Source organism: Drosophila mauritiana, chromosome 2L (assembly GCF_004382145.1).
Source record: "Drosophila mauritiana strain mau12 chromosome 2L, ASM438214v1, whole genome shotgun sequence".
NCBI lineage: Eukaryota > Metazoa > Arthropoda > Insecta > Diptera > Drosophilidae > Drosophila > Drosophila mauritiana.
The window spans coordinates 12,912,852-12,933,349 of record NC_046667.1 but is presented as its reverse complement, the minus strand read 5'-3'; the positions used below and the strand labels follow the sequence as shown (position 1 = coordinate 12,933,349).

The 20,498-nt window shown below is 44.7% G+C and overlaps 9 protein-coding genes and 1 non-coding gene across 10 annotated transcripts; 4 read left to right on the top strand and 6 right to left on the bottom strand.

Annotated features, from left to right (window-relative positions):
- Positions 1-1,653: 1,653 nt before the first annotated feature.
- LOC117142866 (protein Mabiki) lies at positions 1,654-2,508 on the top strand. Its single transcript, XM_033307132.1, has one exon. It carries the CDS (start codon positions 1,730-1,732, stop codon positions 2,348-2,350), a length of 621 nt encoding a protein of 206 aa, XP_033163023.1. The 5' UTR covers positions 1,654-1,729; the 3' UTR covers positions 2,351-2,508.
- A 662-nt stretch (positions 2,509-3,170) lies between these two features.
- LOC117143705 (proteasome subunit alpha type-1) lies at positions 3,171-4,203 on the bottom strand. The gene has a single exon (XM_033308507.1). The coding sequence runs from the start codon at positions 4,116-4,118 to the stop codon at positions 3,249-3,251; it is 870 nt and encodes a 289-aa protein (XP_033164398.1). The 5' UTR covers positions 4,119-4,203; the 3' UTR covers positions 3,171-3,248.
- A 1,325-nt stretch (positions 4,204-5,528) lies between these two features.
- On the bottom strand, positions 5,529-6,379 carry LOC117146155 (protein Mabiki). Its single transcript, XM_033312132.1, has one exon. The coding sequence runs from the start codon at positions 6,377-6,379 to the stop codon at positions 5,612-5,614; it is 768 nt and encodes a 255-aa protein (XP_033168023.1). The 3' UTR covers positions 5,529-5,611.
- Positions 6,380-7,746: 1,367 nt separating this feature from the next.
- On the bottom strand, positions 7,747-8,941 carry LOC117148809 (protein PRRC2A). Its single transcript, XM_033316456.1, has 2 exons — positions 8,634-8,941; positions 7,747-8,542 (listed from the first exon to the last, which is right to left on the bottom strand). Exon 2 carries the CDS (start codon positions 8,381-8,383, stop codon positions 7,829-7,831), a length of 555 nt encoding a protein of 184 aa, XP_033172347.1. The 5' UTR covers positions 8,384-8,542; positions 8,634-8,941; the 3' UTR covers positions 7,747-7,828.
- A 2,013-nt stretch (positions 8,942-10,954) lies between these two features.
- LOC117150006 lies at positions 10,955-11,700 on the top strand. Its single transcript, XM_033316889.1, has one exon. It carries the CDS (start codon positions 11,040-11,042, stop codon positions 11,535-11,537), a length of 498 nt encoding a protein of 165 aa, XP_033172780.1. The 5' UTR covers positions 10,955-11,039; the 3' UTR covers positions 11,538-11,700.
- An 88-nt stretch (positions 11,701-11,788) lies between these two features.
- Positions 11,789-13,645, bottom strand: LOC117149997. The gene is made up of 4 exons (XM_033316887.1): positions 13,478-13,645; positions 12,937-13,353; positions 12,303-12,884; positions 11,789-12,244 (listed from the first exon to the last, which is right to left on the bottom strand). The coding sequence occupies exons 1-4, from the start codon at positions 13,494-13,496 to the stop codon at positions 11,901-11,903; spliced, it is 1,362 nt and encodes a 453-aa protein (XP_033172778.1). The 5' UTR covers positions 13,497-13,645; the 3' UTR covers positions 11,789-11,900.
- A 249-nt stretch (positions 13,646-13,894) lies between these two features.
- LOC117150654 (exosome complex component RRP41) lies at positions 13,895-14,757 on the top strand. The gene has a single exon (XM_033317640.1). The coding sequence runs from the start codon at positions 13,991-13,993 to the stop codon at positions 14,729-14,731; it is 741 nt and encodes a 246-aa protein (XP_033173531.1). The 5' UTR covers positions 13,895-13,990; the 3' UTR covers positions 14,732-14,757.
- A 76-nt stretch (positions 14,758-14,833) lies between these two features.
- LOC117140757 (peptide chain release factor 1-like, mitochondrial) lies at positions 14,834-16,191 on the bottom strand. Its single transcript, XM_033303841.1, has one exon. The coding sequence runs from the start codon at positions 16,100-16,102 to the stop codon at positions 14,924-14,926; it is 1,179 nt and encodes a 392-aa protein (XP_033159732.1). The 5' UTR covers positions 16,103-16,191; the 3' UTR covers positions 14,834-14,923.
- Positions 16,192-16,284: 93 nt separating this feature from the next.
- LOC117140746 (actin-binding protein IPP) lies at positions 16,285-19,383 on the top strand. Its single transcript, XM_033303831.1, has 5 exons — positions 16,285-17,165; positions 17,226-17,417; positions 17,680-18,524; positions 18,584-18,839; positions 18,906-19,383. Exons 1-5 carry the CDS (start codon positions 16,713-16,715, stop codon positions 19,038-19,040), a joined length of 1,881 nt encoding a protein of 626 aa, XP_033159722.1. The 5' UTR covers positions 16,285-16,712; the 3' UTR covers positions 19,041-19,383.
- Positions 19,384-20,104: 721 nt separating this feature from the next.
- On the bottom strand, positions 20,105-20,300 carry LOC117135366. Its single transcript, XR_004459020.1, has one exon. It is a non-coding gene; the product is annotated as a U2 spliceosomal RNA (small nuclear RNA).
- Positions 20,301-20,498: the final 198 nt, after the last annotated feature.

Below are 20,498 nucleotides of genomic sequence, written 5' to 3'. Positions count from 1 at the left end.
TTGAAACTAATCGCCGTCGCAGCTGTAGAAAACAAAGCAAATGCAAAAGTCAATAGACAGTAGACAGTAGACAGTAGCGAAATACAAACGACATTATTAAATTCCCCCGTAAAGTCGTGAAGTGGAAGCCACCCAGCCATCCGATTTGACTTATCGCGACCCCAGTGCGACCCGACTTACCCATCACATAACCGCCTACCAACTACCGGCAGCTGTCCCAAGTGATCCGACTCGCTTTGGAGATGAGATGCTTCCTCGACTTGGTGAGGGAGATGTTGATGGATATCTTGGGTCCAGGCGGCTAATTAAAACGTACCACCTTATTAAATGTCTCGGGAACTTGGGTTTATTGCCATTGCGGGCGATGCTGTAGATAACTTAGTTTAAGATCACTGTACTTCCATGCCTAAACATTTGAAAATACTATCACTATCAATTGAAAACCTATTGCATTTATTTAACTTACTGCAATTTTGTGGCCTAGTAAAATATACATCTGTGTATACCCTCAAAATGAAAAGGCAGAACCTTTTACTGTCCATTTTGTATACACTTGTTTTTACTAGTAAGTAGTAAGGAAAGTATAAATCAAACAATTGGTGTCAAGCGTGGCTGTGCTAACAGCTATAATGCTAATTCTGCTTTTTGCACCTTACGGCAATTTTTAAAGTGCTTGATTAGTGATTATTTAGTCACGTGTGTCTAGTAGCCGAAGTACGTCGATTTTGTTATAGCTTAAAAGGCTGTAAATGAGTCATACATGTAAAACAAATCGGTATACTAATTCGAAAAACCTCAGTTCTTAATTGACAAACAAACAAGTAGGTTATTTTACGCAGGTCAATTTTTTAGGAACGTTTTAAGATGCACTGCGTTTGCAACGATTTATCAAGTGACCTGGCACAAAAGAGATAAACGCACGTTATCAGCAGACGTAGACTGTCTACAGGAATGTGCCCTTTTGCAACCCCAAATAGACGTCATCTTATCGTGATCTTCGGCATTAAACTGCAAATCCAGAAATGGCACTCCGAGTTCCAAGAAGTGATATCTAAAAAAAGGGAAACAAGCGAAGAACAAAAGATCAGTGCCACACACACCTTATCAACAGCGGGATACAAAGGGAGTTGGACAAATGAGGCCGCAAAATACTTTTCCAATAGAGGCCAATTGAACAAGAGTAGCCCAAAATCCATATATACATATATGTATATATGACTTTTACAAAAGACGGCGACATTGAAAAACACAGCAGATAATAGATTTGAAAGAGGAACAAACACGAATTGAATGAACCAGAAAATCGATGGGCGCGCATTTCGCCACCTACTGATCCGGAAAAACTCGGATTGTATTGTATCTGAAATTCAAAAGATCCCAGCTGAACGCACGCAAGAATAAACATGACCAGTAGATAGGGATGCCCAACGGGTGGGCTTACGAGTAGGTAAGTGGGATGGATTGGGTTTGGGTTTGGGTACGGGATTGGGTGGCATGTACGCGTGCGCAGGCAAATCGAGCGGGTTTATGATCTTGTTTTCGTTTTGCAAAAAGAAAATTCGTCGTCGATTTGTGTAAACAAAGTTATAAAAGTTGTGGGGGGATTACGAAGAGCGGCAGATAAGGCTTTCGCCATATAAGCTAGTGTACCAATCCACAGGACAGCATTCAATCGAGAGATTTCGAGAAGAACACACAGCATAACCACAGCGCATCATACCATATCATAATGGAGCACCATCAGATCTATCGCCACAAAAAGTTCGACATGGTTCGAAAGATCGAGAATTGCGATTTGCAGCTGAAGGAAGAGCTAATCTCCCGCAGCGGCACACCCTGCACCAGTCGGAGTCCTTTCGATGAGGCAAATCACTCCATCAGCTTGGAATTCAGTGATCACGATGCTGACTTTAGTCCACTGCCAAAGCGTCGCCGTTTGGGATCCTCATCCTCGAGCGTTTCCTACCAATCCGCCAGTCCCATCATTACCGAGGCCATCCAAGGCATCTTCAAGTACCACGTCAATATGGTGCGAAAATTCCCGAAGAAGGAGCGTTCGCCGAAGGATCAGGAGCGCCGCAACAAGAACACCATTGCCTGCAGGATGAGTCGGCGGAAGAAGAAGTTCGATGACCTGCAGATCGAACAGCAGTACAAGGAGTGCTCCGATGAGCACCTCAAGATCGCCGAGCAGAGTCTGCGCGCCAGGGTCTATTTGAATCATCTCAAGCAGCTGGTCAAGCAGGAAGACCACCCGCTGGTCTCCTCCAGGAGAGTTCCGGAGGAGAATACCAAGAGTAACTTTAGCATCGACTACCTGATCGGTGGCATTAAGCAGGAGCATGCTTAGACACGCCCACCTCCTTTCAGGATTGTATTATATAGTTAAGTATTACCTTAATGCTAAGTTGTTAAGTTTCTTCAAGAACTTTTAATACTAGGAAATTTTGTATGTATTTAGTATAAATGCCTTAAAAGGCTAAGCAGGAACTTCTTAATAAATAATATATGAAAATTTAATTTTTAACGCTAATTGATTTTTTATCGCGTGCATGTCTTTTAATCTTGCTTTTAATAATGGTATAAATATTAGAAGTAATCAACCGCTAATACAGCAATAAATATAAATATAATAAAATACAATGAAGAGTGGAGCCATCGGATCTGGCCAATAAATCCACAAAGGTTGGCGTCATAGGCAATCATCAGCCCCTGGGGCAAATCGTTATTGGTGATCCCATCGACAATTGCCTCCTCCCATGAAGCAATGGGGAATAACGATGGACTGGCCAGCCAATCGGATAAAGTTCACTGGGTATTAACCCTGCACCCTGGTCAAACCACTGGCAATAGAGCCGTAAACCGATCGAAACCGCAACTACGGGAATGTGGGCTTAAATGTCAACTACTACTATTCCCATCCATCGCTCAGCTGTCATCGTCGCACTTAAAGTTAAACTAAACACTTTAGCTAGTCGCAGCTACATTTTCAAATCCATAGTAATCGAATTGGTCACGCTAAAGGCTTTCACTTGCATAACCCCTAATCCCTGTGGAAAATTTCAATGTATTGATAGGAATGACTAGTGTTTCCATTGCTTAAATCTGATTAGGTTCAATCAGATGAATATATATGCTATAAATGCTATTAAAGCTAATTCAAAGCGAAATAATAACTATAAACTTTAATAACATTATTAACGAAACAACAAATTTGGTATACTCTGCTGTGAGAGTTTCTAATCCTATCAGTGCGCATCATTGCCACCGGTGGATGCAGTGGTTTCCATGTCAGATATATCATTGGGTGGAACTCCACTGCTACTTGGTCCGTGGTCCATCATGTCATCATCGCTCATTCCCTCCTCGGATAGAGCATCGTGGTCCGTCTCCAGAGGTGGATCCATACCCTTGACCATTTCCACATACATCTGGTTCTCGGCATCCGTAAAAATTTTGAACGGCATATCCTTGCCCACAATGGCCACATTTATGGTTAGATTATCGGCATCATCGGATCCCAAGGATCCTCGAACGGCCTGAATGGCATGACATATCAGTTCATCCATGTCGCAGTCCTCGAAACTCTCCATATTTCGCTCCAGATAGGTGCGAGCACTCTGCGAACGGGATCCAATGGCCATTGCCTTGCAGTTGAGCACATTGGCCGTGGGCATCACCTGGTAGATATGCGGTCCCTGCTCATCATAGCCAGCCACCAGCATGCCCACACCATACGGACGTCGATCATACCGCTGGGTGGTGGTCTGCAGCTTATTGCCCAGATTGGCCACCAAACGGCGGACCGGAAACTCTGCATCATAGGAATGCCGATATGCCATGCACTCCGTCCTCATGTACTGGCACACCACGCGCGCATCTGCCGTCAGTCCTGCGATGGACATGCCCACGTGCTCATCCACCGGCATGATCTTCCGCTGGAGCGTGTTCGTGTCCTTGGATGTGCGGCACAGGGCGGCCAGCACGGCATAGTCGGCGCCCTTCAGTCCCACGGTGGCTGCTCCCTGTTTCACCGCCTCCATGGCGTACTCCACCTGAAAGAGTCGACCCTGCGGACTCCAAGTGGTTGTGTCGTTGTCATACTGATTCCGGAACATGGCCAAAAGTGTGAGAACGAATTCGGCGAATTAAAGTTAGCTTGCTAGTTGCAAATTTGTCTAGCTTGAGTTGAAAGTAATTGAAAACTGATATTAATTTCAAAGGTGTAATAGAATTCGTAATGGCCAATTCTAACTGAGGTCACAAAGGTCAGAAAGGGTTTCGATGCATACCAAGACAAAAGGCCATTGCAAACCCAACATGCTTTCACTCCAGCTAACTTGCATAATGCCTAACCAAGTAGAAAATCAACGGTCTATGAGGAAGTTCGGGTGATCCGATGGAGAAAACATAGGCTGATGTTCGTCACTGAGTGCACCCGCCTCACATGCAGCCAACTGCATCGGGCTGTGAGTGAAAAATAGGAGCTTTGATTTAGTCGGCGTATTCATGCTGCCGGGGAAGCCCCCTGCACATAACATAATTAACTCTTTGGCGATTGCGCAACCCAGTTAATTACTTTTAATTTTCATTGATAGTACTTGTGGCAGTCCGACTTCCTATGGCGCAAATTTCCGTCGCGAGTCCAACAACCCAGTAAACCACTTTGCACTTGTACCATGCAGCCAAACATCAATTTCAGTTAATTGTCGAGTTTTGTTGTGGCTGCATTTTATTTTTTATTTTTTTTTTGTTTTTTTCCAACTGGCCTAACATTGAAAATTGCATTTCTGCGCTTCGAGCTGTGTGCGCTTGCAAAACTCCGTCTCACTGGCCAATTGAACTTGAAGCTTTGCTTGGACTTTGTCTATAGCTCCGTACAGCCACATCCGATCTCTGTCAATATCATTAGCCAACAATCCACCGCGTTGAAGGCGATGCCGAAAAGCTTGGCCCAGTCCAAAATGTGGTTCTTTGTGGCGGGCTTGAACCTTGACGAAAGCCGCCTCGAAATGAGAACGCCATGAAAATTAGCTAGACAACAATTAGTTGAACTTTGCTGGGTAATGGCAATCTGGGTAAATGGTTTCTCGGAAAAATCTGTCAATGCTTTGATGACTCACTTACTCCAGTGGTCAGCCAAGCCAAAACTGGAGACTCAGCCCTTTGCTACCAAAAGTCATATCAAATAATAGATAATCCGATTTTTATAGCAGTAATTTAAGTTTTATTGCTCTAAATTTTATATATTATGATCATAATTTGCTTGTAATTAAATAAGAAATGATCATTGATCATTTAAAGCATTTTATAAAATTTTAATATATTTTTCAAACCGGTGGGTTAACTTAAAGATGTTTAAAATCCTAATAAATATAACATTATTATATATGTAAAAATATATAAAATATAAACAAGCTTAATAATAATTTTCGATCCAATTTCGAATTTTCCAAGTGATAACCCACAGTCAACAAAACCGGTAATTTAAATTAAATGCATAATTTTTGATTTATTTCAAAGTCAACAATAAATATTAATAATTAAGGCTTTATAAACTAAATCACATGATTGGGCTATCCATAGTCGCTGATTATGATATTTTTGACGGTCAGCAGTGCTGGCCACCAAAGATGAGCATCTGCTGGGAGAGGGCCATCTGCTGGAGGAACTGTTGTTGCTGCTGCGGCAGGATGTGACCCGGTGCCGGATTGATGGCACGCTGGAACACCGCCTGCTGGAGAATGTGGCGATAGTAGAGACTCAGGCGCACCTGCTGTTCCAGCATGGCGGCATGGTGGCTCCGATAGTGCTCGTACTGCTGACCCACTTGCTCCTCCTGAGCCTGCTTGGCCCGCCGGCTGAGAAGGCAGGCCAGGGTGTTTCTATCCCGGCGCATCTGCTCCTTGGGGCTGCGCTGGCGATGATTTTGACTGCGGCGCACCATGTTGGCACGGTACTGGCTGACCGAAGATCCTGGGCCACTGGGTTTAGCCATCGGTGACGTCTCCTTCTCCGCCTGTTGGTTCTGCTCATTATCCAACCAAGGTCGGAAGAATCCCTGTGTCTGGCGTCGCTTGAAGATCGGCTGCTCCGACTGCTGAGTTAGGTTCTCCTTGTCCTGGTCCTCTTCCCGTTTCCGCTTGCTGACGGCAAACTTCTTGTGGGTGTAGCTCGATGAGTTCTCCATTTTTGTATTTCGATGATATGACTCCGAATGAGTTGTGGTGATGATGTGACTCGTTGGACGATCGTTTGCTGAATGATTGGCTTCGAGATTGATATCCTGGTTATATGCACAGTAGGTAGGCGGCACAGGTAGCCACATAGGGAAATCCCTTTGTTTTGGGTCTGTCAACAAAGGGATTAGCGCATCCATTCCGCATTAGGTAATCTCCGTCCTGGATTAAGCAGCATATTTTATGACCTGTTCTATCACAGCGCTAATTGCCGTCGCTGGATTGCCTCATTATCCTTTTTTTGGTGTGTGGATTACCTGGATTATCGGACAAATGTGGCCACCGGAACAGGAAAGTTCTGGACCGAACAACTGTTATGCAGGCGATGCATTTTTTTATTGACCTGCATGACACAATTTGTGTGGTCCCTTGGCTCCTGGTTCCTCAACACACTTTGTTTTAATTCCCTGGAAATTCTCGAGGGTCCTTTGCCAAACACTTTTCCTGCAGAATGACATGGCATTAAGTGTCCTGGTCGGTTGTTAGAAGGAAGTGTCAAGTATTTTCTTAGACTGCTGGCAGATGCGATTTATGTTTACGTAGAAGGAATTGCATTCATGGAAATCTTAAGAGATGAATTAAATGTATGCCTCATTTATTAGTTTAGGTAGTAAAATACGCCCTCAAAAAATATTTAAAAAATTAAATAAACTTCCTATATATGCACATATATATGGCACATATAAAATAAATTAGCAAAACACTGCTGATATAAATAATTTAAGTATATTACGATTTATTTATCTGCGCAATTTTTAATTGCGGACAACAATATGATGATTTCATTGATGATTATTTAAATATAGAGGCGGATCTTATTGTCACCGTGTTTTAATTATTTCGCCAGCACTTTGTTCGTTCGCTATGCGGATTTGTTTATAAATTAAATAATTAAATCCAACTGAAATAAATTGCAATTTTATTCCGTGTTTCCCACAATATGTCACTCGTGCCAAATCGATTCAATTCTCACTTTAGTCTGGCTATGAATTACTACAATTACTTCACACCTAAATTAGCATTGCAAATTGCGCTTCCAAGAAAATAATTACATAAAATGTATTTAATGTAATGTCGTGGCAGGAAAACCAAGTGAGGTAACTCTTATGAGCTGATGCTTCCGGTCAATTTTGGTGTAGAAGAAATCCTAACGATATTGATTAAGAATCAGTCGCTAGATTATTTATTAGATTATAGATAACTAGATTATGGCGATGCGAAGAACAATGCTACCTAGGAAAAACCCATATTTTGTATAAAAAACAAGCAAGAATGATAGCCATATTACTTTGGATATACCAAAGTTTAAAGCAAGATATACATTTGATTGATATATAAAGTAAGATTGGATCAATCATAAACCAACTAAAAATGCTAGAATACCCTTTAGAAATTCTTTTACAAAAATCGCTCTATTACCCAAAATTAGAAAAAATTTCAAGCTATTTCGATAACAATTTTTGTGTTTATTGTTTAGTCAACCAGATAAATAAATTAAACTTTAAAAGTAATCACAATCACTATTCAGCTATTCTACAATAAGTTAGAGCGCTTTGAGCAGCGCCTAGTCGTAGCTCCATGTCCACCCTTCAAGGATGCTGGGTGGTGGTCTGTTGGCGCGGCATCATGTGCCTTGGCTGCGTGGGAGGCAGTGGCTCCGTGGAGGCCATCGCCTGCTGCAGGAAGCGCACGTAGTAGAGGCTCAGGCGGATCTGCTGCTGCAGATTGGCCTCGTGCTGGATGCGGCTGGTCAGGTACTGCTGTTCGATGAGCTGCTGCTGTTGCTGCTGGGAGCGTCGGTGGCGCAGGCTGGCCAAGGTGTTGCGATCCCGACGCAGTTGCTCCTGCGGACTGCGCTGGCGTCGCTTGTGGTGATTGCGCACCATGTTGGCGTGGTAGGTGGCATCCACTTGCGGTGGCGGCGGTGTCGATGTAGCCACAATCTTACGTGGCGGCTGTGGTTGCTCCTCTTCCGGGGACTCATCCAACCAGGGTCGGAAGAAGCGTCGCTTGGGCTGTGGCTGCTCTGGAGTGCGTTGTCCTGGCTGCTCCATGATGAAGACCACATCGTCGTCGGAGTCCGCATCCATGCTGCGCTTTCGCTTCAGAGCTCCAGTAAATTTCTTGTGGTTATAGTTATCCATTCTCGATTGATATCAGAGTAGTGGTGTACGCTTTGCTGTCCTCGAGATGACTGTGCTGCCCCTCCTCCTGGTCATCCGTTTTATGCAACATTAGGTAATTTGCAGAGCCTCCCACAAAAACGGATTGGCACAAATGGAAAAGATTTTCCCATCGCGTACCTGGGGATCACGGGAAAACGGATCAGGTATTTCCCCAACGCATTTCATTCATTCCCTAAAAACGGGACCAAAACTAATCGGCTGCTGTTACCTGAATTGGGAATAGGGAGTCCCTAATCCGCAGGCTGGCAATCTTCTCGAGGGTGTCATAAACCAGTTGTTGTCCTTGCCTCGTCTGTTTACGTGGCCGACGATTTTCGATGGAATTACCTGTTGTCGGGCCCGAAAAAGGGATCTCTGTGTAGGATCCCGTGTGTAATCTCTAATCCTGGCGCTCAATTCGTCCAGGCTGTCTGCCGGCCGATCCGCTATTGTTTCGGCTTTCTTTGTGGCACCTGAATAGCAGACATGCTGCAGTTTTCAATGCCCGATCTCGATTCGAACAACAAGCGTTTATGACTTTCAGCTTGGACAGCTGAAGAAAAACCGTCTCGGAGTTTCTGAATCTCCCGGTACATACATATCCTAGAACACGGGCAATTACTGAATGCTCCTCCCTCTGCTCTCTGGTTTCGTGTCTTTGGCATTATGTCGGATTTTTCCGTTTCATTCAATGGTCCATTGTCCATTGATTTATGCAGTCAGGGAATGAGTATATGTGGTAGATGGTTCTCACATTTCACTGTTCCTCCGCCTAAGCGGATTTATTTCAGGTGGGCTTGAGACGAGCCCCGCCTCAAGGAATCCCAAAGTCAATAAGCAGGAGCGGAGTGGGAGTTGGTTATTTGTTCAGTTGAAGTATTACAGTGAAAGATTGTCGTATTGTTTGATTGTTTCCCTTTTATTATATTGATCAATTTTCATCTGTTCTGGAACGGAGAGAATCGATTGCATGGGGTCCTCCCAGGGAAGGTGTTGTTCATTCTTTCAAGGGGAATGACCTTAGAAAGAGCAATGATATCCTACCAGGAAGTGCTTTCACCAATGATACAATTAAAGGTTGCCTTATATAATGTTGAATTAACAGGATGGTGGATGGGAAAATAGATTCCCATATATTTTTCTAAGGAGTAGATCTGTTCAGCGATGGGAAATTTTAGGCATGAAAAGCTTTCATTTTTCTGAGAAAATAGGAGGAATGATGAAGGTGAAAATAAATAGATATTTTTTTAAATATTATTATCCAGAAAAGAGAATATTTAACTTTGTATGGTAGCAACAATTATTTCTCTTTGCGTCCAGGATAACCTTGTATAAATATACTACCTTAAACCGAAGATTATTCACTTTGAATGGTTTAGAATATTAAATTAAATCCCAAGATTACTTTTAAGAATTCTAGGTGAAAAGCCAATACAAAAGTTAAGGATATATGTTTTTATAAATCCGACTTGTATAAAAGTAGTGTAGTAATAGAATAGTAAACTTATTTACAATAAAGAAATTTCGAACTGCATTTAAATGCAATAAAAATTTTAAACAATAAATAAACTCATTCAAGAGAAAGCAATTTGTGCACTTACATATGTATGTACTTGTATATAGTCAGTAGCAATTTTCTATTGTTTATATCACAAAATTTTCACTTTGATTGTTCATTTTTGCAAAATGATAAGATAAAGAACCTTGGCTATTCTTATTTAATATAGCAATATTTTAATGTCTATATTACCAATATTTCATGTTCGCAAGCCAACAAATAACAATGTATAATTAATGAATAATAATCATATAATCACATATTATAAACAACATTTCTTGTATTTCCAAAAATGATGACTCTATTATTATACAGAAGGCTATAGTGATCAGAGCAATGCTATATCGCCGAGAGTGATCTCAAAACCAACAAAAGGTATGCAACTACGTCTGGAAAATACTCGAGAAAATAATCCAAGGAATCCGTTGAACAGACTAGGACAGAGATTCGGGAAAATCCCAATAAATTTCCATTCAATGACTATTGTGACTAAGCAGCGGCTGGCATTTTGCCGAAGGTACGTAAAGGTATCCCCGGATACCCTGGACGAGAACTTAATGAGGCAGATTAGCGGTAAGCGAGATAAGAATCCAGATTCCGAAGCGTCCAGCCAACGTGGCCCAGCATCAAAGAGTGGCAAGCGCAGGCGCTGGCCAGATTCCGAGGTAGAAAACGCTTCTCGAGAAAGTCGGCAGGGAAATTTCCGAGAAAAACCGAACGGACTAGGCAGACACAATAGAAGGTGCGAGCAGCGCGCTGCAGCAAATGAAAAATTAATTACAAAGGACTTTCGGATGAGCAGGTAGCCAACGGTCACAGGTACTCGTAGTATATGGGTGTATGCCGAAATCCTTTTCTTCTCCCTACGACAATGCCAACCTTTTGTCAACGAAGATTTTCCCATAAACAGGGCGCATGTTCGCTCTTAATGATAGTGTTTTCAGGTAGGACCTCTGATCTCGTTGGTATAAAAACCTGGTTGCGCAGCAGCAGGAGCATAGTCGAGCCTAAACAGCCGTCGTGAAAACAACTCAACGAACAGCACAACTAAAACCACCACTACTTAAAACACCAATCATGGCACCTTCGAACATGGATTACCACAACGAGTCGGAAGTCGGCGAGAGCTACACCCACAAGAAGTTCAAAACCGCCGGGTATACGCACAAAAAGTTTGGCAAGAAGAGCTCCAAGGATATCGCCCCCACAGCCAATGCCACGCCCCTGTTCCGGCCATATGCCCTCAGCGAAAATACACCACGAAAACGTCGCCAGGAGACGGAGCGGGAGGTGCAACAGCAGCAGGAGCAACCATTGCACCATCACCACTCATTGCCTCCCACACCACCAACCACACCTCCGCAGCACCAGCAAAATCCGCTTTCGGCCACCCAAGTTCCGGTAACTCAAATTCCGGTCACCCATTCGCCGGTCTTCAATCATCAGGCATACGCTTACATGCTACAAAAGCAACGCGCCGTGCTCCAGATGCGACAACTGCTCAACATCAATCCGGATGCCAACACCTGGCCACTGGAATGGCGCCAGGCCCTCCAGGCTCTGCTGCAGCAATGAGCTTGATGCGCACATAAACACATTCGAAACGGAGTGATTTGCCTAGCAACCAGTGATATAGACCTTTAAGTGAACGCGGACAGATTGTACAATATGAACGAATGCGAAATTCTAGCGTAATTGTAGATACATATAATTTTAAACAAAATAAATAGTTTTTCATCATAAAGTTAATCAATTGGTTTTATGTTCTGACAGCTTGCGATGGATACTAATCGGGAATTCACAACAATCATGAGATTAAACTGAAATTGAATGCGAGGTTAGGATCAAAAATCCTTCCATTTCATACAGTTCAAACCAACTTCTATTTAAATTCAAACATGTACTGGCAAATTTAATTAGGCTCACATTACTTAAACTTTACATAGAGTTATTGAAGCCAAGGCGGTCAAAAACAGAGCCAGATTGATCTCGCTGCCTGCTGTGACCAGCATTCATGCTATTATGACGCCTTGGCGGAACATATTTCTTTTGCGGCTCCGGTCGCTGCTGTCGATGTGGCGGAGCTGGTGGAGCTCTGAGGGGAGCGGATGTGGCGGTTTTTCCAAGCCTCCTGTGGACGGGCATCGTGTCCTGTCGGCTAAACAGCTCGTCGCTGCGCATGCGTATAGTTTTGCCCTTAACAGGACTGAGACGAGCCTGTGGTTTCCTTGCAGGCGATGCCTTTAGGTTGTAGGTCTTCTTTGTGGCATGAAGTTTGGATACTAAACAAAATGTTATAGATTATTTAACTGCGACACTTCTCCTCTGAAGCAAACATACCCATTCCGAGCCTCGATTTAATGTTATTCGCAAAACTTTTGCCGTGCCTATTTTTGTATGCCGCTTCGGGAACGATTTCCCGAACCTCCGCTGTGGAGGCGAACTTTACAATCTTTTCACCGGCTCCCATATCGAAATCCTCTCCGCTGGACATATAATCCTCTTCGTCACTTTCGAGATCGTCCATGCTATCGTCGTCATCGTCGCCTTTTTTTAAAGGCACTTTGTGAACGAGCATGACCTTTTGCTGCGGCAAAGCGGCCACCTTCTTCGCCTTTACAATGGGCGAGTTCATGGTGACCCCTCCTCCACCTCCTCCAACTGTACGGTGTGTGTTTTTAAGGATCGATTTGATTTCCCTGGTCGAACTGAACTCCTCCGAAAGAGCGCCCTGCTTGCCACCGAGTCGAGCGAAGACCGAATGGTTGCTGGAGGTGGCCACTGTTTTTGATACGCCGGCGACGTGCACGCGGACGGTGCTCTCGCCGGAACTGGAGACAATGCCCTCCTGCGCCTCGTCCTCGGCATGCAGGCGCGTAAATATGTCCGACTTTTTGGAGCTGCTCACACGATCAGAGTATACTAAAAGAAGAAATATTGAAAATTTGATCTAATTTCTAATCTGTAATCTTACACTTTTCCCGCTTGGCCAAGATCTGTTTGCTGCGCTCGGTGCTTCCCGAGGGCAGTGTCACCTTGTACTTGCCCTCGTGCTCCGGAAGCACCCGTCTTGCCGGTTTCGCAGGCGGATTAACCTTTGCTTTTGGAGTTGCAACCGGCGCTTTGGCTTTTGGCGATACCGGTCGGACAACTGATTGAACCACCTCCGTGGTGAGGACCTGTTCCCGGGCATTCTGTTCGCAGACGGTCTTTGAGTGCCGCAGGATGGCAATTATATCGCCCATCAATGTGATGCCCATTTCGCGGAGATACTCCTTGTTAAGATCCAACAGCATGTCGTCCTGGATGCGGTTCTCCACGAAGACATGGGCATAGCCGGCAGCCGCAGGAGATGGGATGCCGGCCGCATTGAAGAATTTTACCCAGCGTGCTGTAATTTTCGTTAGCAAGTTCATTATTTTTAAAGTATGTGATATTTTTTAGGTCTCTATTTTTGTTTTGCACCCGGAAGCGTCTGTTCAGTTTGAGTCGTTTTCACGATGTTTTACACCCACCTGCGTTTGACTTGGACATTGTGCGTATTTCTGGTGCTGTCAAGCACAGTTTCTTACACGATTCAACTACTATTTATTTATTTTATTCCCATAAATTCCGTTTTTTTGCACTCGAAGCTATTTTTATATTATAGGGTTACCAAAAATCGTGAACGACTATCGGTATGCGGTTATCGGATATCGATTAGACCATGTGTTAGTGTTGTTAAATGTCAAAATGTTGTAGTAGGGGTAATCAACAAACATCGTTCAAATTTAAATTTAAAGAGTCTTATTAAATTTCTATATATCGTTATTTAATGTAGTACAATTTAGCAACATATGCTTAATTAGTTATTTACTCTTACATAATTACGATGTAAATTTTAAAACAAGTTGGTTTTAAAAAGAATTTTTTGTGGACTTTTGGTATTTTTAGTACTTCCACACTGCTGTTAAAATTGTAAACAAACCGCGCCGCACGTGTGATTTTTATTTAAAATCAAAACAATTGTATTTCTAAAGTTCCAAAATATGGCTGGTAAATACGATCTGCTCAGCGAGCAGGGTCTCCGTCTGGACGGACGACGTCCTCATGAACTGCGCCGCATCAAGTGCAAACTGGGAGTCTTCGAGCAACCCGATGGAAGTGCCTACCTGGAGCAGGGAAACACCAAGGTTCTGGCTGCCGTCTATGGACCCCACCAGGCCAAGGGCAATCAGACGGAGTCCGTCATCAACTGTCAGTACAGTCAGGCCACCTTCTCCACGGCGGAGCGGAAGAATAGGCCGCGCGGCGATCGCAAATCTCTGGAGTTCAAGATGTATCTGCAGCAGGCGCTAAGTGCTGCCATTAAATCAGAACTATATCCCCGCTCCCAGATAGACATATACGTGGAGGTGCTCCAAGACGACGGCGCCAACTATGCGGTGGCCCTTAATGCCGCCACACTGGCGCTAATTGATGCGGGGATCTGCCTCAACGAGTTCATTGTCGCCTGCACCGCCTCACTGAGCAAATCGAACATCCCGCTCACAGACATCTCCCAGTTCGAGGAGGTATCCGGCGGCCCGAAGCTGACCGTGGCTGCCTTGCCCACCGCCGAGAAGATCGCCTTTCTTGAGATGAGCGAGCGGTTCCACATCGATCACTTGGAAACCGTCATCGAGACTGCTATGGCGGGTTGCCGCGAAATAAGGGACATTCTGGAGGCAGCAGTCAAGGAGCACCTTCTGCACATGGGCAGTGCCTCTGACTTTGCGAAAGTTGGTTGAAATAAAGTAATATTTTCTATTCCAAACTAGGCGTTTTTGCAATTGAAGGGAATTCATAAAAGGGAATAGGGAAAGGAAATTCATAGAAGGGAATTCTGAAACGAAGTTTTCTTTTTATATCATTTCAGTTGCGGAAGCACAATTATCTTCTAAAACACAGGCGTATAAATGTAGTAACAAACGAAAGTAGCTCTAGTTCTTCTCAATAGCTTCCTTTGGCGGCTCCCACGTATCCAACAGCTCCTTTAGTCGTTCCCTTCGATGTTCCAGTTGCAACTTCTCTATGAGTCCACTCAGTTGATCGCCGCCCTTGAGGAAACCATCGAGGTTGTGCAGCGTACCGCCCTGAATTCGATGATCCGTGATGCGATCCTGGACGAAATTGTAGGTACGGATCTTCTCATTGCGATTGAGGCTACCCTGTTGCGCCTTCTTGGTGGCCATCTTGCTAGCCTCTACGCTCTCCAACTGCTGTTGCACAAGTCGCGACCGTAAACGCTTCATCGCTAGCTCACGGTTCTTGAGCTGGGAGCGTTCCGATTGCGCCTCCACCGCCAGACCCGTAGGTAGATGGACAATTCGCACAGCCGAGTCGGTGGTGTTAACATGCTGGCCACCAGCTCCACTCGCTCGCTTCGTCTCGATCTTCAGATCCTTCTCAGCAATGTGCACTTGGATGTCGGCGGGTCGAGGAATTACGGTTATCGAGGCGGTGCTAGTGTGCATGCGTCCAGACTTTTCAGTAGCCGGCACCCGCTGTACCCGGTGAACTCCAGCCTCATAGCGCAACCAACGGAAGGCATCCTCGCCACTCACCATCAGACTGGCGTGCCGCAGACCTCCGATGTCGGTGCTCTCACTGGCAAACTCCTCCCACTCCCAGCCCATGTGGTCGAAGTAGCCGGTGTACATCTCGTACAGTTCTTGGGCGAATAGCATTGCCTCCTGGCCACCGGCGCCGGCATTGAGGCCGAAGATCAGAGCCGGATACTCCTCATCGTCAGAGAGCGTTAGAAGCTCCTGCAGTAAGGCCTGATCCTGCTTGCCCAGTAGATCCACATAGACTTCGTTCTCTTCACGCATCAGCTCACGCATATCCTCGTCCTTCTCCGCTTCCATGTCCTTGGCACTGGTGATGTGCCGTTCCAGTACGCGTCGCTGCTCCAGGGCACTGACCACGCCCTCCAGCTGGGCGAGACGGGCGTAGGATTTGCTGTTTCCGGCGGCGTTGACTCGCACGGCGTAGTATTCCTGGCGCAGGGACTCCAAATAAGCCTGAAGCTTCTCGTTCTGAATGCTCAGCGGATCTGTGCTGGCCAAGCGACGTGCCAGGTATCCCAGGCGGAGGTTTAGTAGTTTACGTGACATCATTTTGTCAGCTTTTCATTGAAAATGCATTGAAAATAACATACAAATAATTAAATAACAACAAGAGGTGGACCAAAGATGATAGCAGCGATTACTATCGATAACTGCTGAATATATTTAGTAGTTGGTATATGATTTAACTTATCGATAGGCAAGCATGGTGCTGCTGCTATCAACATCGATAGTCCCCCAAAAACATCGATTCCAGTTCCAGCTACATACAAAAGTGCATTGAAAAGTCAAAGAAATATGCCAGTTTGTAAATATTAAAATCACTATTTCATCTTAATGGGGAAATAGCTGTCTTAGTAGCGGACTTCGGTTGTTTTAATGTGTGATATGCTAACCGTTTGCCTGCAGTCGTTCGTATTGCGTGTGTGGGTGTGTGTGTGTGCTCGCCTTTTGATTGGAGAAAAATGAACGGACTGCGACAACAACAACAGCAGCAGCAACAACAACGGGTGAAGTGAGCGCAGAGTGCAGCAATTAAGTTTAATTAAGCCAAACAATTGAATGCGAAGAGTCTGAGCTGTGCTGTCGCCCGAAAAGTGCATTTATTAAGGCGATATCCGATTCAAGATCGCCGGAAAGTAAAAACCCAACAGTTGACGAAATGCCACCGTTGAAAACATACCAGATACACGAATACAATGGCAATACCAGTCCGAATGCGAATGCCAATCAGAACGCCAATCAGAATCCCACCGGCGGCGGCGACGGTGACTTCTTTGGCCAAAATCTGGGATCTGGGGCCACAGCAGCCAGCCATCGCACAAACCTGCCCTCCTACTGCAACGCCCAGTATCCGTTCAAGGTGCTCTCCAATCTCAACCAACTGCGCGAGCAGTCCCGCTTCTGCGACGTGGAGATTATCGCCGGAATGGCCACATTGAGTGCCCACCGGGCTGTCCTGAGTGCAGCCAGTGCCTACTTCGAGGCCATGTTTCGACCCGAGCTCGGGTTAAATGAGGTCAAGCAAAAATCCGTGGTGCTGCACACAATTGACGGCGATATCCTGCACATCCTGCTTGACTTCATCTATACGGGTCGCTGCGAAATCACCCAGGTGAGTCAATACCCCTAGTCGCTTGGTCCACAAATCCTAATCCCTTGTTTGATCTTACAGTCCAATGTCCAGGAACTGCTGGCCGCCGCCGACATGCTGCAGCTGAACGAGGTGGTCGACGGGTGCTGCGAGTTCCTCTGCCGCGAGCTGCACGCCTCCAATGCCCTGGGCATTTTACGCTTCGCCGAGGCCCACAACTGCGAGTCGTTGGCCAAGAGTGCACTGAACTTTGTCCACGCCAATTTCCCAGCGGTGAGTTGGAGGCACTTGAAAGGCTTGATTTGTAGGTGTAACGCCCAAACGAAAAGTGGGTCATTAATCAGTCTACCAGGGTTCTATTTTTATGGGAACCGAAAATATTCAAAGAGATAAACGATGAAAATATCCAAATAATAATATTTAAAGTTATTTTCATTTTTGCCTTGAAGCCAATAATTTATAGTTTAAATTTGAGCATTTGGCAAAAATATACATTCCTTTATTAACTGATTAATACTCTCCTTTCATTGTTCAGATAACGCTTGAAGATGAGTTCCTAGAAACGCCACAGACCCTACTCTCGCAGCTACTGAACTCGGAGCTGCTGCGTGTGGACTCCGAGTCGCAGGTGTTCCAGGCAGCGCTCCGTTGGATTAAGCACGACGTGACGCAGCGCCGCTGCTACGTCTTCGATGTCCTGTCCCACGTGCGCATGGCGCTTGTTCCGGTGAAGGTGATCGACAAGGCTCTGAAGGACGACTGTCGCGACATGTCCGTGAAGATAGCCCTGCGTTCCATTTGCCGGGACATTGCGTCCAAGCGCGGACAATTGGTGCCGCTGCGGGTCTGTCCCCGTCAGCTGGCCAAGAAAAATATATATATCATTGGTGGATCTCATCGGGATACGCCGCGAACATGGAACTCGGCCGACTGCATCTTCGAGACGGTGGCGAAATTCGATATATTCCGGCGCGAGTGGACGGAAACGGCGCCTATGGAGGTGGGCCGCATCCTGCCAGGTGTATCAGCATTGAATGGCAAGATCTATGTGGTAGGAGGAGAGCGCGGTTCACAGATTCTGGCCAATGGCGAGGTCTATGATCCACAGAACGATGTTTGGCAACCGATTGCCCCGATGATTGTGCCGCGCTGCGAGTTCGGTCTTTGCACCATGGGCGGAAATCTGTTTGCCGTAGGCGGTTGGATAGGCGACGACATCGGCGGCTCCATGGAGTGCTATGATCCGGAGCAGGATCTCTGGAAATTAATGGGCAGCATGCCGCAGCCCAGATTCAGCATGGGTGTGGTCAGTTTCGAGGGTCTCATTTACATTGTAGGTGGCTGCACAACTACAACCCGTCATCTGCCTGATTTAATTAGGTATTTATCCAAAAATATATATATTCGTGGTTATATATTTTTATAAAAATCCATTGCAGCTTCAACCCAGTGACGAAAGAGTGGAACGAGCTGGCCCGCATGCAAACAGCTCGCTGTCAAATGGGTGTGGCCGTTCTGGATCGGTACTTGTATGTGGTTGGGGGCAGTAGCATCAGCCAGGACATTCTCAGCTCCGTGGAACGCTACAGCTTCGACGAGGACAAGTGGACTACAGTGTGTGCACTAAACGTGCCCAGAGCCATTCCTGCCGTGGCCGCCGCCGATGGCCTACTCTACGTAGCTGGCGGTGATCAGGTAACAGTATATCTCAAATTATTTGATTCATAATTTAATCATTATTTTTGTATGCTTCTCTTGCAGCCCTGTGAGGTAAACTTCTACCGAGCCCAAGTGACTATCAATGCTGTCGAATGTTATGATCCGCTTTCGGACACCTGGAAGAATTGTCCCGATCTACCAGTTAGCCGTTCGGAGGCCGGAGCTGTGGTTGTTTAGGAACTCGGACTGGTTCGCGAGGGTCAAACACAAAATCTGTCGTCGTTTTAAGAAAACCACACACGAAAAACACTCTCTAACTGTAGCTCTTTGACATTGTATACGTTACACACATCACAAGTCTCTTCCCTTTTTTCGATTCAATTGAACGTAGTGGTCACTCGCCAAAGATATGTAAGCGCGTTGTTATGGTATGGTTGATGTTGTATGTGGGAGCATAGCGCAGCTATTCACCAGTTAGTACACATGCTAATAGTTAGCCACAATGGAAGCAGCCAGCCTCAGATTGTTCCGTAGTTGGAGTTGTCCTTTATAAAAGCGAAACCAAACACCGAAAAAAAAAGAAACCAAAGCATTCATTTTGAAAACGACAAATTTAACGTATCGTAATTGCTGAACATTATTTGAATCAATTATTTGTTTGTTTTCAAATGTATTATCTACTTTTATTGTTGAATGCTGACCAGAGTGTTAGGAACAATGTTTGAGGCGCCCTTGAAAAGAGCGAAATCTCCACTGAACTTTGTATTAGTATAGTCATTAGGGACGTTTCCTTATCTGCATGTTAATTCGACTAATTCCATCCCAACAGTATTCTACTTCTAATGCTCGAATATTTATACGAATGAAATCCTTCAAAATGTGTCAGTGATTATTTTTTTTTGTCTATTATAATTAAATATTGTCTTTATCAAAATCTAAAGTATCGTTAACCAGTTTTTCAATACTTTTATTAAAATAGCATACCGATAAGAAAAAGTCCCTAACTGTACCAAAGCAAATTAATACAAACAATCAAAGATGCGAACTGTATTCATAATAGGTGTATTATCGAAATAAATATACGAATTATTAACTAACAATTAAGAACGTCTTATTTCCATCGGGGGACCTTTAATAGTATTGGTTCAGTAAAGAAAAGATCTCGTTATTTTCTAGATTTAGTCTCAAAAACCCGGAAACAATACCAAATGTTTGCTTAAGTTATATTTTTGAAAACTTGCTAATGATAAACTCAGTTTAGTTTTATCACAAGTCATTTAAAATTAGTTTTGTATTTATTATTCAGTTGGGCCGAAATCCCGGCGGTACTGCAATACCGGGCCAACCCGCGACAGAGGTGGAGCAAGCTCCTAGCACTCCGTCTGATTCCAAAAATCAGTTTAACATTTGTTGTCCTCCAATGGAGGAACTATCAGATGTTAAGCTGATAAGAACAGATACTACACTTTGATCTTAGCCATAAGGCCGAGAAGCGATAACTTGAAACGGAAAACGAACAGGGTCTCGATGAGCAAACGGTCAGAACCAGTTGGGAATTATAAGTGTGCGCACACGAAAAATGACTCAACGTCGCTGTTGTTCAGTAAGAATAGCCTGCTTTTAGGGGTAGTTTAGGTTTTTGTCTGCGGATCAAATAAAAATGAATCTTTTTATTTTGTAACGGACAATCTTAAA